At 40.5% G+C, this 15,611-nt stretch overlaps 5 protein-coding genes across 5 annotated transcripts; 1 reads left to right on the forward strand and 4 right to left on the reverse strand.

Annotated features, from left to right (window-relative positions):
* Positions 1-4,875: 4,875 nt before the first annotated feature.
* FOXG_18863 (uncharacterized protein) lies at positions 4,876-5,428 on the reverse strand (the record flags this gene model as incomplete). Its single annotated transcript, XM_018399003.1, has 2 exons — positions 4,876-5,183; positions 5,236-5,428. 2 exons carry the CDS (start codon positions 5,426-5,428, stop codon positions 4,876-4,878), a joined length of 501 nt encoding a protein of 166 aa, XP_018239405.1.
* Positions 5,429-6,226: 798 nt separating this feature from the next.
* On the forward strand, positions 6,227-6,931 carry FOXG_04625 (uncharacterized protein; the record flags this gene model as incomplete). Its single annotated transcript, XM_018382653.1, has 1 exon — positions 6,227-6,931. One exon carries the CDS (start codon positions 6,227-6,229, stop codon positions 6,929-6,931), a length of 705 nt encoding a protein of 234 aa, XP_018239406.1.
* A 333-nt stretch (positions 6,932-7,264) lies between these two features.
* FOXG_04626 (uncharacterized protein) lies at positions 7,265-8,314 on the reverse strand (the record flags this gene model as incomplete). Its single annotated transcript, XM_018382654.1, has 2 exons — positions 7,265-7,990; positions 8,042-8,314. The coding sequence occupies 2 exons, from the start codon at positions 8,312-8,314 to the stop codon at positions 7,265-7,267; spliced, it is 999 nt and encodes a 332-aa protein (XP_018239407.1).
* Positions 8,315-8,693: 379 nt separating this feature from the next.
* On the reverse strand, positions 8,694-9,057 carry FOXG_04627 (uncharacterized protein; the record flags this gene model as incomplete). The annotated part of the gene is made up of 2 exons (XM_018382655.1): positions 8,694-8,884; positions 8,943-9,057. 2 exons carry the CDS (start codon positions 9,055-9,057, stop codon positions 8,694-8,696), a joined length of 306 nt encoding a protein of 101 aa, XP_018239408.1.
* Positions 9,058-11,958: 2,901 nt separating this feature from the next.
* On the reverse strand, positions 11,959-13,846 carry FOXG_04628 (uncharacterized protein). The gene is made up of 3 exons (XM_018382656.1): positions 13,611-13,846; positions 13,458-13,562; positions 11,959-13,411 (listed from the first exon to the last, which is right to left on the reverse strand). Exons 1-3 carry the CDS (start codon positions 13,696-13,698, stop codon positions 12,225-12,227), a joined length of 1,380 nt encoding a protein of 459 aa, XP_018239409.1. The 5' UTR covers positions 13,699-13,846; the 3' UTR covers positions 11,959-12,224.
* Positions 13,847-15,611: the final 1,765 nt, after the last annotated feature.

Consider the following 15,611-nt stretch of genomic DNA (forward strand, 5'->3'; position numbering starts at 1 on the left):
AGTACTAGCAATATTTAATCTAAATAAAGAAATTAAACTAGAAATATGATTTATTAGATTTTATATTAGGAGGATAAATTAGTTAGTAAGATAATATAGGGAAATTATACCTTATTGCCTTCTATTTATATAAGCTATATAGAGTAGAACTTAACTACCTAATCTATAATAAAGAATTCTTAGTAATTATTAACTATTTTAAGGAGTTTAAATATTACTTAATAGGAAGTAAATATTAGGTTAAAGTCTATACTAACTACTAGAATATTTTATACTTTGCTATAATATATAAACTTAATTAATAATAATTATATTATATAGAATATCTATATAAGTTTAATTTTATAATTATTTACTATAAAGGATCTAAAAATAGAAGAGTAGATGCAATTAGCTAATAACTAGATTATAATACTAGTACTACTAAAGTAAAAGAATAAGTGCTAGAAAAGAATAATAAGAGAGAATATTAATTTACTTAGTAGATGCAAATACTAGGATAGATATAAGTAGTAGCTATAAAAGAAATCCTAGGAGATCTATAGGAGTTTATCTAGGAATTCTATGCATACCTGCTATATAGATACCAAGGAGTTACTAAAACCCTAAAATAGATAATATAATAAGGATATTAAACTATATAAAAGGTAGTAGAGGAGGTTATTAGAAAATGCAATATTTATACTAAAATAAAAACATAATAATATAAACCTTATAGAGAATTATAACTAATTAAAGTTATAGAATAACTATAGAGTTTAATTATAATAGACTTTATAACTAAATTACTATTATCTAAAGACCCCTTAACTAGAATCTTCTATAATAGTATTATAGTTATTATAGATAGACTTATGAAGTTCTTAATTTACTTACCCTATAGAGAGGCAATAGATATAGAAGTCATGGCCTATATCTTCTATGATAGGGTAGTAAGAGAACGAGGATTACCTAAGGAGATCCTATTAGATAGAGGACTAATATTTATATCTAAATTTTGGTAATTACTTATAGCACTTATAGGAGTTAAATACTGGCTTATAACGGCTTTTAGACTGTAAGCAGATGGCTAAATAGAGCAAATAAACTAAGTACTAAAATAATACCTTCGGTATTATATTAATTATAAATAAGATAACTAGGTTAAGAAACTACTAAACGCCTAGTTAGCCTATAATACTGCCTATAATAAAAGTATAAAACTTATGCTGTTTAATATAAACGCTAGATTTACACTAAATGCATACTATAATGCCTAAGAACCTAAGAATATAAACCCTGCAGCTATTATTATAAGCAATAAGCTAAAGGAAATATATAATAAACTTAAGATAGAACTAGAATTTATTAGAAAAAGGATATAGAGATACTATAACCCTAAAAGGTTAAAGGGACTAACCTTTAAGGAGGGGGATATAATCTACTTATCTATAAAAAACATTAAAACAGATTAACTAAGTTATAAACTAGATTATAAGTACTTAGGACTAGTTAAAATTAAACGAAAGACAGGAGAGGATTAATATAAACTAGATCTACCCCTAAATATTAGATATTACCTAATTTATTATATCTTAATACTAGAATTAGCTGCTAATATAATATACATTAAAACTGGCAATAAACTACGGCAAATTACAGGACTAGAAGTCTATAAGGCAGAAGTAATTAGGGAAATAAGAAAGGTTAATAAAAAGATAAAGTACCTTATTAAATAGAAAAACTACCTAGAAAGCGAAAATATATAAGAACTATCTAAATACCTTGCTAACGCTTAATAACTCCTAAAGAATTTCTACTAGAATTAAATAAAGGTAAAGCATTAAGAAAATTATCCCCTAAACCAAGAGCAGACTAGTTAATATTATTCAGGATATAGTTAACCTAGAGGTCCTTAACTAATGCATATTCATAAGCATCTAATATTAATAATAAGTTATCTTATTGCTTTACCTCCTGTAAACCCCGATAAGTAGCTTCGGAATGCTTCTTTCTTACTCTACTCTTAATTTTACAGATATATAATAAACAGCTGGCAGCGGCAGCTAGATAAGACTGCAGGGCAGCTATTTCCTTATAAAGCCTAAGTAAATCCTTACTTGCTTTATCCTTATTATTTTCTAACTTCTTTTCTTGCTTTATTAAAGTTATAACTTAAGAAAGTCAGTACTCTAGGAAATAGATAATAAGGCTGCAAGGAATAACTTATAAGAAGAGGCAACCTGCATACTATTATAGGATTTTTTACTCTAGATATACTTATTATAACAACTAGAATCTGCAAATATTATATACTGCTTACTCCTATGAAAATAATAAGTATAAGGCATTTCGGCTTTATCTCTAAAGTTGCAGATAGAATTAGCTAGTGCAGTAATCTTATGCTCCTTATAAATTTGCTTAAGTTCTTTATTGACTTTGCGAGATTAATAAGATTTGCAAGAATACTATTTAGAAATACGGGTTAGATATTACGCAATATAATAGTAAAAGGGTAAAGTTAGAACTAACTAAAAGAAGGGATTTTAGCAGCCAGGATAACAGGTCTTAAGGGCAAGACCTAATAGAGGGGAGAGATTATATTATAACCCTAGCAGTTATATTATATATACCCTATAAAAACCCTATGCAAAGGTTAGCCATAGAAGATCCACCTAACTTATATTAACTAACTAATGCTCTTATTATATTAGAATAACAGATATTAGAATAATGCATGCCAGGAATGCTATGCGCTAGGAACAATTTAACCTAAGACTTATTATTCCTTATATAATCACTTTAGTATATAGAATATATTTATTAGCACTTTCATAGAACTTAGCTTACTAGCTATCAATAAAGCATCTTTATATTAATAAGCCTAATATGTATTACTTAATTATTAAGAGACGTGACACTTTGTATTGCTTAGTATTATGCCCTATGTTATCTGCAAATATAAACCTAGTATGGACTAGTTTACCTGTTTGGAAACTAAACCGTTATAACTAAGATATATTAAATAGTTAGGTATTAGTTAATTAAATAGTTAGATATAAGGTTAAGGGATTTTTGGCATACCTGCTTATTTATTATACCTGCTTATTAAATATATTATGCTTATTATATATATTATATATAATTAGAAGATTATATAATACTTACTTTATAAGTATAATATTCTTAAAAAATAAACTTCTTAATATTTAATTATTTATATTTATTTTATTTTATAATAAATTATTATATATTATAGCTTTTTAAGCTTTTTTAATAGCTTAAATCCTTAGAAATAACTTTTTTCTTATATTTTTAATTTTTAATTTTTAAATTCTTAAAGTTAATACTTTATCTCTTAGAAATAGAAATAAAAAAGAATTTAAATAATATAAGAATAAGTAATATCTTAGGTTTAATAAATACCTTAATTACTTTAATAGTTAATAGTATAGTTAATAGTAATGGCCTTAACTAGCTTAACTTTATCTAGGCTACTAGCTATTCCTATAATAGTTATACCTAGGCCCTTAAGGATCTATACTATTAGGATCCCTACTCTTCGGCATTATTAAGTAATATTAAAAGGATTTAAAGTTTAAGTCTTTAAGACAATATCTCTTGCGTACTAGAGTAGCTAGCCTCGAGGAGGAAGTTAGGCGCTTAAGTAGAGGTAGAAAGAGAAAGGTAATATCAAATCTAAATAGGAAGATTATAATACTAGCCGAAGCTCTAGTAGCTTATAATACTATTTCTTAGCCAAGCTAAGTAAGTATAAATACTGAGGCATTTAAGGATGTTATATAGGTGGGAGGAGTTGAGGGGAATAAGAGCACTAATTCGGACGCAGAAGAGTTACCTGTTGCATGAACTCGCGCCGGTTATGTAGTTAAGAGACTAGGAGAATACCAGACTTTGGTCAATATCCATCTGAAACTTACTGATAAATTCGGTTTTACTATTTTTATTGAACTTTCCTAATTGACTTAAAGGTGGTAATTTGGACGGGGAAATTCTTCTTTTACTCACTGGTGGAGGGGTTCTATATGGCACCATCGGAGATCCTGTTGAACAGAGAAACGATATTTACATCCAATCTTTGGCAAGCACCTATGCAATGACTTGGAATGAATCATAGGCTTACGGTAGCCTTCATACCCTAAGTAGATGGATAAACGGAACGAATAAACCAAGTTGTGAAATGATACCTAGGGTATTACATCAAGTATGAACAGAATGATTGGGCTGAGAAGCTACCAGCCGCCTAATTCGCCTACAATACCGTATAACGAAAGTCTTAAGCTTGCGTTAGTATACGCCAGCTTCGGATTCACCACGGATGCATGCCACGATGCATGAGAAATAGATATAGTCAACCCTGCAACAATCATCAAGGGCGATGATTTGAAGGATTTGCATGTAGAAGTGAAGATAAAACTCAAATTTGTTAGAAAGGCATGGAAAACCACCATAACCCAAAACGGTTGAGGGACCAATGTTTTCGGAGGGAGACGTTATCTACCTGGCCAACACAAGTCAATATCGAAACGAAAAGATCAAGCAAAAATGTCGACTACAAATTCATCAGCCCCTGACAAGTTCTACAGAGAATCTCAGAAAACAACTACGAACTGGACTGACCACCGGAGATCAAGGTCCATCTGATCTTTTACTTCTTATTCCTCAAATCAGCAGTCAACATATTACAAGTCAATATCGGCAACAAACCAGAAGGAATCGACGGACCAGAAATCTAAGAAGCGGAAGCAATCAGAGAAACACGAGTCGAAGACGGCAAGCGAGAATACTTGGTCAAACGGAAAACTACCGAGGACACGAAAACACGTGGGAACTGCTAAAACACCTGATCCATGCCCAACGATTCCAGGCGAACCTTTACCAACGCGATTTCAACGCGACGGAATCAAGAATAGTGGACCAGTCAATCACATATGCAGCACCCGCGGAACGAGCATCCACCACCGCCTCAGACTCCTGACGCTCACTCTCTTCCAGTTCATCAATAGATTGAAAACCCTTTTCCAACATTTCTTGCCGTCTTGTTTCAATATGACGCTTTTGGCGGCGAAGCCGTATTAAACGGGACAAACGCTCATTTAACCGGCGCTGAAGGTCTAGCAACTCCTCTTCAGTAGCCTCCTCTGCAGCTTCAATACGCTTCTTCGCCTGTACCAAGCAATCCGCTACACGTCACGTCAGCAAAAGAAACAACCAAGGACAATACCAATGACACACCTTCTGTCAGAGAAATCCCCTTCCCGTCACAAGGACGATCCTGACGAGTATACTCTTCGCAAACATCATTCCCCGGTTTCATCATACATTGCAGGTGGTGAGAACAACAGTAGGAGTAAGGCATAATTTGGAAACTTTCGGAATTGATGAGATCAACTCTAGCAGAACGGCTACAAGCAGACGCTGAGGACATGATTAGACAAGATACATCGCGACTATTGTAAGTTCAAGCTGGCAGACTCACCAGGATAAGGCTAGAAGTTGGGTTATGCAGGTCTTGAGGACAAGACTAAACGGAGGGAAGAGAGGGCTGCCGTAATATTGGCGCCACTACCACCCCCACTCCTCTCGATTAGCCGGATATCATAGCACGCAGACCGCTGGCAAAGGTCTGGAAATGTCTCATCGGCGGACGAGGTCACTCCTTCAGATGCAGCCAACGGACGGACAACGAAGACGTGGACCCTTTACCAGATTCGTGGTTAAGAAGCGGCCGCTGCGGTCATACCGAATTTGGTAACCCCGCTTTCGGCAGGCTTGTTCGGCAGTACAGCTGATTGGTATGTATTACCCCCTACCTGTACTCCGTACTTCCTACTGTTTTTGTATCGGATTCGGGGGAATTCAATTTTAAGAACCGAGGCGACTAGGCAAATAAGATCGGCTGCATGCAACAACAACCGTGCCACTATGGCGGAAACCAACTAATGGAGAATTACAGCTAATTACACAGCTTCACAAGCATGGGGGCCACGAGAGCGCGGTTGACATCTTCCGACCGAGCTCGGGTAGATGTAGCTTCATGTAAGTCAATGACACCTTTAGGCCCGGCCCTTGTGTCCTCCATATCAGCGATACTAAACACGTGAACTGAGCTGTCAGGGAGTCCGTAAAACTATAAAGGAATCCGCCCGCTGGCCTCCGTGATTTTGACACGTCACTCTTCCCAGGGCTTTACTGCTGCGTCGACCGGAATCATCAACTGACTGCAATGGCTCCGCTTCAATTTGGTACTCTTGTCTTCGACTACCAAGCCATAGATGTGTTTGGCCCAACAGACCTTCTCCATTCTGCAAGCAAATCTTACATGCAGGCAACTGCTTCTATTCGTAAGGTTGAGGAAGACACAATTATTCGGGCGCCAGAATTTGTTTTTCATCACATAGGTGTCACCCTTGACCCCGTCTCACTTGAGTCCAGCTCCATAAGCATTCTTCCCACAACCACTGTGGACCAGTGTCCTGAGCTAGACATCCTGCTGCTCGGGGGTCCCAATTCCGAGATTGACCTTCGCCCCAAGCTTCGAGACTTGGTGCGGCGCCACGTCGCGGCGGGGAAACGGCTTTTCACCACTTGCACCGGAGCTGCCGTGGCCGCCTCGACAGGTGTCCTGGATGGCAAAACAGCAACTGTCAACCACGCGACTATTCCCTTGATGAAGAAAATGTACCCTCGTGTCAGCTGGACAGACGAGAAGAAATGGATCATAGATGGAAATATATGGACTGCAGGTGGCGCAGTTGCGGGTATGGACATGTTCTCGCACTGGCTAAAAGAATCCTTTGGGTTCGATGTGCTCGTCCAAGGAGCCTATCTGCTTGACTACGAGCCGAGGAATGTCGATGGCGTTCTCGACGTCATTCCCAAGCGATACGACGAGAACGGCAAGCAGATATGTACGCATGTGTTCACTTGACGTCATTGATGACAAACGAGCGACTAGCTCAAACATTTATGGGATCACCAAAGTGAACATGGACAGGGTTACTTTATTTATAGCTTAGGAGTAGAAGAAAATCCAGATGATAGCGGCAATACACGTATATAAATTCTTGAGACCAATAAGTGAACATAGAAATCTCAGGCAGTAAGAAGAGTGCCCTTTTCTACTAGATAAGAACTATGATGCTTGGCGTCTAACGACTGTCCCTCTTCCAAAGCAAGAATGAATGTAATCAACCCAGGTTTTAAGCAACATGACCTAAGATTTCCATAGCTGTCTTATGTGTCAACATCAACGCCCATCAGATTAGGCGGTCTCAGAAGTCTTGCTCTCATGGTGTGAAGCGCTTAGATCCCTGCCAACCATGTCCTTCTCTCCAGCCTGACCATTCTGAATCTGCACCATTGTAGCAGAGGGCTTCCACTTGGTAGACTTGCTGGCGACAGAAACCTCCTCATACAAGAGGTCAACTTCCTCAAGCGACAGACCCTTTGTCTCATAAATGAAGAAGTAAACAAAGGCAATACAGAGGAAGCAGGCTCCAAACCAGACAAAAAAGATTTTTGACTGCAGGTTGGCATAACCATCGCCAAAGTTAACAAGGTAAGGTGTTGAGTAAGCAATTGCAAAGTTAAAGAGCCAGTTGGTTGCAACAGACATGCTGATACCCTTGGCGCGGGCCTTCAGGGGGAAGATCTCGCCGTTAACAACCCAAGCCAATGGTCCCCAGGTGGAGGCGAAAAAGAAGATGTAGATACAAACGAAAGTAATGGCAGCCTTTTGACCACTGAGGTTCTTGACGAAGATCTGGCCAGTCTCAGAGTCCTGTCCAGTTGAGAGCGTTCCGCAGACAGCAACAATAAGCTGAGAAACACACATGCCGACTCCTCCCCACAGAAGAAGAGGTCGACGGCCCCAACGATCGATAGCATACATGCCAGGAATGGTTGAGGCAACGTTGATAGCTGAGGTAATCATAGAGATAACGAAACCGTTAGAGATGCCAGAGTTCTGGAAGTACTTGGTGCCATACTGAGTCTTGTTAGTTATAGGGTTTCCTCAGATGTTAAGATAATGACTTACGTAGAAGACAAAATTTACACCACTTAGCTGCTGGAGAGCCTGGATCGCCATGCCGGTGAACTGCCGTTTCAGCAGAGGGGGACAGAAGCAGTCGATGTACGATGCTTGACCAAGGCTCTTCTCATACTCGTGACTAGCTTGGATCTCGACCAACTCTGCTTGAACGGCAGGGTGGTCAGAAGGAAGACGACGGATCTTTCCAAGGGAGCAAGCAGCCTTCTCTGGCTGGTTCTTCTTAATAAGGAAACGGGGGGTTTCAGGAAGAATAAGCATCCCGATAAAGAGGATAAGCAACCAAGCGAATTAGACGGCAACAGGTATACGATAAGAGCCTGTATTATTCCTTGTGCTTATAGCATTATTAACGACGGCCGCCAGGAGGAGGCCGATTATAATAGCCTACTGGTAAGCACTAACGATAGCGCCTCGAATCTACTTAGAAGCAGTCTCGGATTAGTAAAGGGGGACTAGTAAAAAGCTGTCAGTGTTTAGAGGTAAATATAGGGATAAAACAAGGCTTACTTATAGCAGAAATAAGGCTAACTCTAAAACCAGCAAAGAATCTGCCGGCAATAAACATAGGAATAGCAGTTATAATAGTCTAGAGAATAACTCTAAGGTTAAATACCTAGCAAGTAATTATAAGATCAGGTCAATGACTGAGATAATCGGAAAATAGAGCCGTACTGAGAGCGCCGAAAAAGGTACTGGCCAAGAGAATAGAGACGATAGTTAACTCTTGACCGGTGGTGATATTCGGCTTGCCATCGGAGTCAACAAAGCCGGTGCTGAAAAGGCGCTGCCAGTAGGGCATGGCGAGAATACCCGAGATGGTTCTAGTATCTACAGTCAAAGTTAACCTCCGTGCTGTAAGTAGTTGCCTAGAGAAGTGGCATCGTACCATAGCCGAAAAGAACCCCCCCAAAAGCCACAAAGAAACCCATGGCAATAGCTGGCCATGTCTTCCCTGCTTCGCCCTCTGGGCGCGACAGAGAGGCTCTGCGAAAGAAACCCATGATAGTTGGAATGAAAAGGCGACGAGTAGAATATAAAATACAGATTCTGATGATGAGAGAAGGATAATGAGGCTCAAGATGTAGAAAGACGCGGATGAGTGTCTTGGATTGTTCCGGATTGGAGACATGCTTGCTTCTTATACAAAACCTGGGGAAACTTCTTGGCGGAAAAGGGCCGAGTGTTGGCCATGGATTGCACTTACTTTTGAGACTAAGAGTATCTTTTTCATCAAAGCTTTGCCCAACCTAGCTTCTTAGTACGGGGCAAACGATACCCCAGATGGGGAAGCCAGTCATACGTGGGGTTCGAGACCGGTGAAGGGTCATCATAGGCCAAGCCCTAAAGGCCTATCCCTGGTCCAATGGGGACAGTCAAGGTATGGGGGAATCTTGGGGAAAGAAGAGGACCCAGCGAGGTCTGGCGCTAGAAAGCTTGGTTCATGAAGAGGTGGGAGTGGAGAAGGACACGGTGGTCTCCCGGTAGGGGTTCCTTATTATTCACCTGCTGGTATTGAAAGGGTGAATAGAAAGGGCTGAGAATTAATAACAAGAATACTCGAGAGAATTATTTCGCAATACCATCCTTTGGCACTTGCTCAGCAACTATTACAATATAAAATGGGCTTAGTGAAGCAGACAACTATCTCAAGTATAAGACAAGGTGTACCTGACCCAAAGGATGTCTTGAGATAACGCTCTTAGAAGCATCACTATGTGTCCCTCAGGGAAAGTAAATCTGGAGACGGGGTATTTGGAGCAGCGCGATGGCACAATTTCACCCACACCTTCGACGTGACTGAACCCATCCTTGTGGCGGAAAGCTATATTGGGTTGAACTTTAATTCGTTCAATGGAGATAGTCGATCAGGATCTAGACCTCGGAATGACCATAAGTTGTCACCAAGCACGTCCCTAACTTGCTCCGCCTCCTCGAAATACCAGATAAGCCGTTGGCTTTTCGGAAGTGCTTCTTTGGGTAGCTCCGATAAATGCCAGCATCGTGATTGGTCATCTTTTCGAAGAGCGGTTTGTCTATCATCATAGGTATGAAAGCTAAGTACATTCTAGGTCAGGTTTGCCTGGCTTGATCATCACCGTGTCTCGACTGTTGCGCCGGTAGATTGGTCAAAGGACATCATCTAATTAATGCAGTTCTTCCTGGTGTATAACTGTTAATTCTCGGCCACTAGGTTTTTAAAATCTCGAAGTATTAAACCAAAGTTATTATCTCCTAAGAGCTTACAACCTTATTTTTATAGAAATTCTTTTTAAGAGAAGACTTATATTTATAATAAGCTATTTATAATAACTTATAATATAACTTAAATTTAATTATAGACTTATAATTAGGTTTTCATTATCTTTTTAAATATTATATTTTATTTAATAATCATAGTTTTTATAAAATTGTATTTAAAACTATTAGATATAACTTAGGCAATAATATTAACTCTTTCTTCTAAGTAATAATAATAATATTTATAATACCACCCTTCTTTTTAACTTGTATACCTGACCTAGCTTTAAGTAAAGTAATATAAAATAATATAAGATTTATTAATAGCAAAAATATATTAGTGAAAATGTTAAGTTTTACTTACCTTATATTTACTCATTAATCTAAGACAAGTAGATATTAAATATAAACTCTTTATATATTAACGTACAAAATAGCTCTACTAGTAGCGGAAATTCCCGATCTGGAGGTCCGCATTAGCTCGGACTTTCAATTTCATATTGCTCAGATGACTAGCACGCTCCTATGGTGTCGTCAGGAGGCGAAATTAGAAACACAGAAGACTTGGAAAGCTAATTCAAAAGAGCTGATTCAATTGAACGTCTAATTATGCCATAGGAAGGCCCCACAATCATTGAAATGCCTTGGTCGAAGCTTCTGATGATTCATAAGTAACAGTCTTCTTCTGGCAAAATGAAAAGCCTTGAGGCAATCCGGCTTAGTGGGCTAATAAAAATACGGGAATTCTCTCTCCGCCGGGAGGACCGGCGATTGTATACGAACGCTGAACTGCGCTTTGTGTTAGAGAACTAAGTGCCGACCTATATGAGCGCGGAGTGTTCGTTTTGGGTTAGTCTGGAGGCAAGGTCAAAATGTAAGATTAGAGGTACACTTCGGAGGCTGTAACATGTTACAACACCGCTATCCTTAATTAGTCTGACCCGTGTTCTCATTGATGAGGAGTGCGTCTCGATGCAGCGATGGAGTGTGAGTAGTTGAATAGGAAAAAATAGCGCATTAGTAAAGCCTAAATAAGGGTTGAGATAGACGAGGGCTAATCGTCTGGGGCATTCCAACCTCGCTTCAATGGAGTCGTACCATGCAAAGACTCGAGGCGCTCTTCTCGCTACCCAATACCGCCTAACAATGTCTACCATATTGCCGGCTAGTTTGAATATCATCATGACATAGTGCGCCGGTAAGGATACTGGGTAAACAGGAGCTCTTTGAAGCAAACCTTTTATGCATGTTTGTTGAGTGGAGATGAGGTCTTGTAGTGGAACCACTTATAATATGATGGTCGTTGCCTCGGCAGGCAGATGAAGGATAAAACTTATCGCGCTTTACCTTACTGACCAATGGCTGTAGGACGGTGTTGTTCCGAGCCCCCAGCTTCACAGGTGCCCATGTCTCCCCGTCAGGACTGCGCATACAAAGTGGATCCCCGTCTACGTTGGAACCGTCCCCTTTCCAATGTAAACATACTGGTAGTTACTGTGAACTACGCGAGCAGGCCTGTGATGCTGTTTTATAAGTAACATTCTGGCAGATTTTGGTCTCGAACTGGATTGATATGATGGATGGAGAGAAAGGAACGACAGTTTCAAGTGGAGATTAAAAGGTTATCCTTATTGGTCGGTAGGCCAATAACAATTCCAAGTAATGTCTGATCTTAGTTTGCCCTTCATCATCGCTTAGTGCTAAATGTGCAGATTTTGGTGGTGCTCTTAGGCGGATAGTTAAATTTCACAAGATGACCGTCTTCTGAACCCACTGCCCACTGCCACTGTTGTTTACCTGTGGTTTCATGTGAAATACGATCATAACACGAAACTTCAACCTGTTCGGCTGTGTAATTCAGTCCCCCCTTAAGGATCAAGTGTTCGCCGGATGGTTTGATGGTGAGTTGTAGCCGCTTGATCTTTGACAATTAGATCACGGCAAAGGTCGTACCCCCAATAATACCAGCTAACATGAGGCAGGTTATGATACCAGCGCCAACTTTATCCTTTGCTGTAATATCTGCATACTGTGGCTTTGTAATATCGACGTTAGTATTAGTTTTTCCCCCACTGGGATTGCCTTTCGAACTTCCTCCGGTCTTCGTAGTTACCGGTACGCTCGCTTTCTTAACCAAAGTATACATGATGCTTTGTAGGGCGTTCATCTGCGAGCCGACACCGATCAGGTTGTCAAAAGTACCAGACAACCACGAAAAGCCGCAAGCTGTGCCAGCCACGCCTGCAAACCCTATGTCCGGCGATCCTATACAAGAAGCGGCAGCCTTTTCTGCACTTGCTTGTAAAATCTTCGAAATAGTATCGGAAGTATAGGGAGCAACCTGTAACGTAGCAGCCATCCAGCGGGCAAGATATCCTTTGAAAGTCTGCTGATCGTTATCACATTGCTTGCTCGCCTCGCAGAATTGCTCATAAAGAACATTGTTCCTCACAAACTTATTCTTTGCATCATCTAGCAGACCATCTACATGGGTTTTCCACAAGTGACTCTCAGTTATATTATACATAACTGCGGCCCCATAGAGGTAGATACCAGTATTATAGGACCATTGATTCGAGTCAGTAGAGCTAGGGCATTTACCGACAAAATGAACTCCATCCAGTACTTGATAACGCTTTGTGATTAGGCCAGTCTCGGTTTCCCAATCCCAGACCTTTTTAGCCCAATCGGCATAGGTTTGGTTGCCAGTATAGCGAGCAAGGCGCGCAGCGATATTGAAGAAGCATCCGTTCGAGATCGAATTTTTATAGTCAAATCCTCGATTCCAGGTAAAGATCTGCCAGCGCAAGCCACCATTACAGTGTTTCGTATCCCAACGACTGACATATTCATTAAAAACGGCTTGCACAAGCGCAATCCACTGCGGCTGGGATGCTGGAGGGTCGGGATACTTATGCTCAGCTGCAGACATAGCAGCCATAGCCCAGAATCCTTGATCATCGTTTCCTTCGGTCATGGTTTGGTTATCAGGCATGTAATCGTTATCGTCGCCTATTTGATGAAGCATGGCTTGCGTTGTAATCTCATTATAACTCTCATCGCCTGTAAGCCACCAATAATCTATCAAGGTGCCAAACATAGCACCTGCCACCCACCCTTTTCTATGTCAGCTATGATACTTATCGGATCCTGGCTCACTTACAGGAATATGGATCGGGTAGATTTCCTGGTGTATCACCTGTATGGTTACCAGTATAATATTTCACTAAGCCATAAGCAACAACGCTGGCAGCTTCTTGAACGGATTCTAAGACGTGATTAATTTTATAGCAGTAGCTTCTTCAAATGGACTTACTATCATTGTCCCACATCACGTTGATAGCTTGAGCCGCAGTCACCAAGACCATGGTCGTAGTGATCATCATAAGGCTTGACTTCTTCATTTTGCTTCGTTTAATAGATTCCCGATGTAGTAAAATAAAATCTGGCGAAGAACTGAAGGAAGAGACGTATAATGCCGAAAGACAGAATTTTCGTTGCAGGCTCGCTTATCGAGCGGAGTGGTAAAACCAAATGCTGGCATTTAATCAGACAACTCTAGAAATGGCGATACTGAAGGTAAATATAACTCTATTGGCAGGTAAGGGGGGCTCTGCTAAATGCGAAGACCTATATGGTGCGCATGATAAGGGGATGCTGCGGCAACAGGGCACAGTATACTAAACCCGGGTAGTTTTAGGCTCCGTTTCAGGTGTTAAAGAGTGGCGAAGCAAATAAATACGAGCCCGGCAGATGCGCAACTAGAGATATTTCATGGTACGGAAATTAAACATAAAATAAAATTACATAAAATACCCACCATGCACAGTACCATACCAGGCTTTGGTTTCATAAAATTGAGATCTGCCGTGCATTTGTCATGGGTAGTTTATAAGGTAGAGGAGTTGACCCGAGTCAGAGCTCGCTGGACTAAGTCGGATTTGCTCCGCTCAAGATACCTCGGCGGCCTGGGACAGAGCCAGATTTAATACGATGGAGGCATTGTGAGAAGGCGTAGCAGGCACCAAATGGAGCGTGTGGTTGCTAGCCTTAACTCTTTGCCTCCAGCAGGACTGACAACCAAAGGGGGACTTGTGAGGTTTTACATCTTTCGTATAACGATGCACAGCCTTGTGAGTGGGGTGATGCTCGGAAAAACGAACAAATTGTTGACCTGCGTTGAGGTAGAGGCGGACCAACCACGGGGAAACGGAATGGAACAATGTTCGTTGAAAAAGAAAAGAGGCCTTTGATCATTAATAGACCAAAGAAAGCCACAACTGCATGGTTGAACTCTAGCCCGAGGCAAGGATTTGGGTATCATGGATTCGAAGGGTGCTATGGGGAGCGACGACGAGTGAGTGATGATGTGTTCTCTGACTCTCGCAGGAGCGGCACTATTCTCAATATGGAATAGTGATTCCAACCCAAGTTTGAATAACACACACAAAATGCGTATAAGCTTCTATTGGATAAACTTGAGGTCGTTGACCCCCAGCCACGTTCGCCAAACCAGACGCCGCAACTTGTATATTCCCCTCCTTGATTTCAACACACCGAAGTTCCTTTCAGATAAGAAGAGAAGAGCGAGTGTGTTTTTAGCGATATTTATAGTTAATAAACTGGGTCGCCGTAGCATAATAATGATATCTATTATAATCTAATTCTTTTTATTCCTTACTATTACCCTCTTTCTTTGCTACTGAGATAATATTCTATGCAAATGAAGTCTAGCTTAGGCGTTTATTGTCTTCGTCTTTCTTTATTATGGCGCTTTCGGCCCGGTCTGCTTAGAATTCCTTAGAGGCCATAGCAGACTCCAGACTCACTCGGGGGAGTTAGGACCAGAGGATGTGAATGTGAAAGTCCATGCACGGGAATCCTCCTGACGCAAGAGCCGCTTCGAAGTGCCGACTTCTCGATTCTATCGGTCCTTATCTTAATCCCGAAAGGCGAGCCTAGCCCAATAAAAAGAACCAGGTAATTAGTGCGGAGACCATTACTAACAGCCTTTGCCCACCCCGTCGAGGCCGAACCGGGCAGTCCAGCTTGTCCCTGGGGTAAGGGCCAAGTGTACTAAGCTTTCGACGACTATAAACCTAGGAGCTGAAGATCCAGCGATCCCTTTACTGAGACAGCTGCTAGAATTTAGAGATATACTGGCTGGAATTACCATGTGCCCATTATCACTTATACTGTCAAAGCTCGACCTAAATGGAAAGTGTCTTGGAAGCGGTGAACAAGGACGCTTGATATGGACCTCCGCATATGCACCTCAAGATTCTATCGGTACTAATTTCAATCCCGAAAGGGGAGT

The sequence above is a fragment of the Fusarium oxysporum genome, chromosome 4 (genome assembly GCF_000149955.1).
Source record: "Fusarium oxysporum f. sp. lycopersici 4287 chromosome 4, whole genome shotgun sequence".
NCBI classification, from domain to species: domain Eukaryota; kingdom Fungi; phylum Ascomycota; class Sordariomycetes; order Hypocreales; family Nectriaceae; genus Fusarium; species Fusarium oxysporum.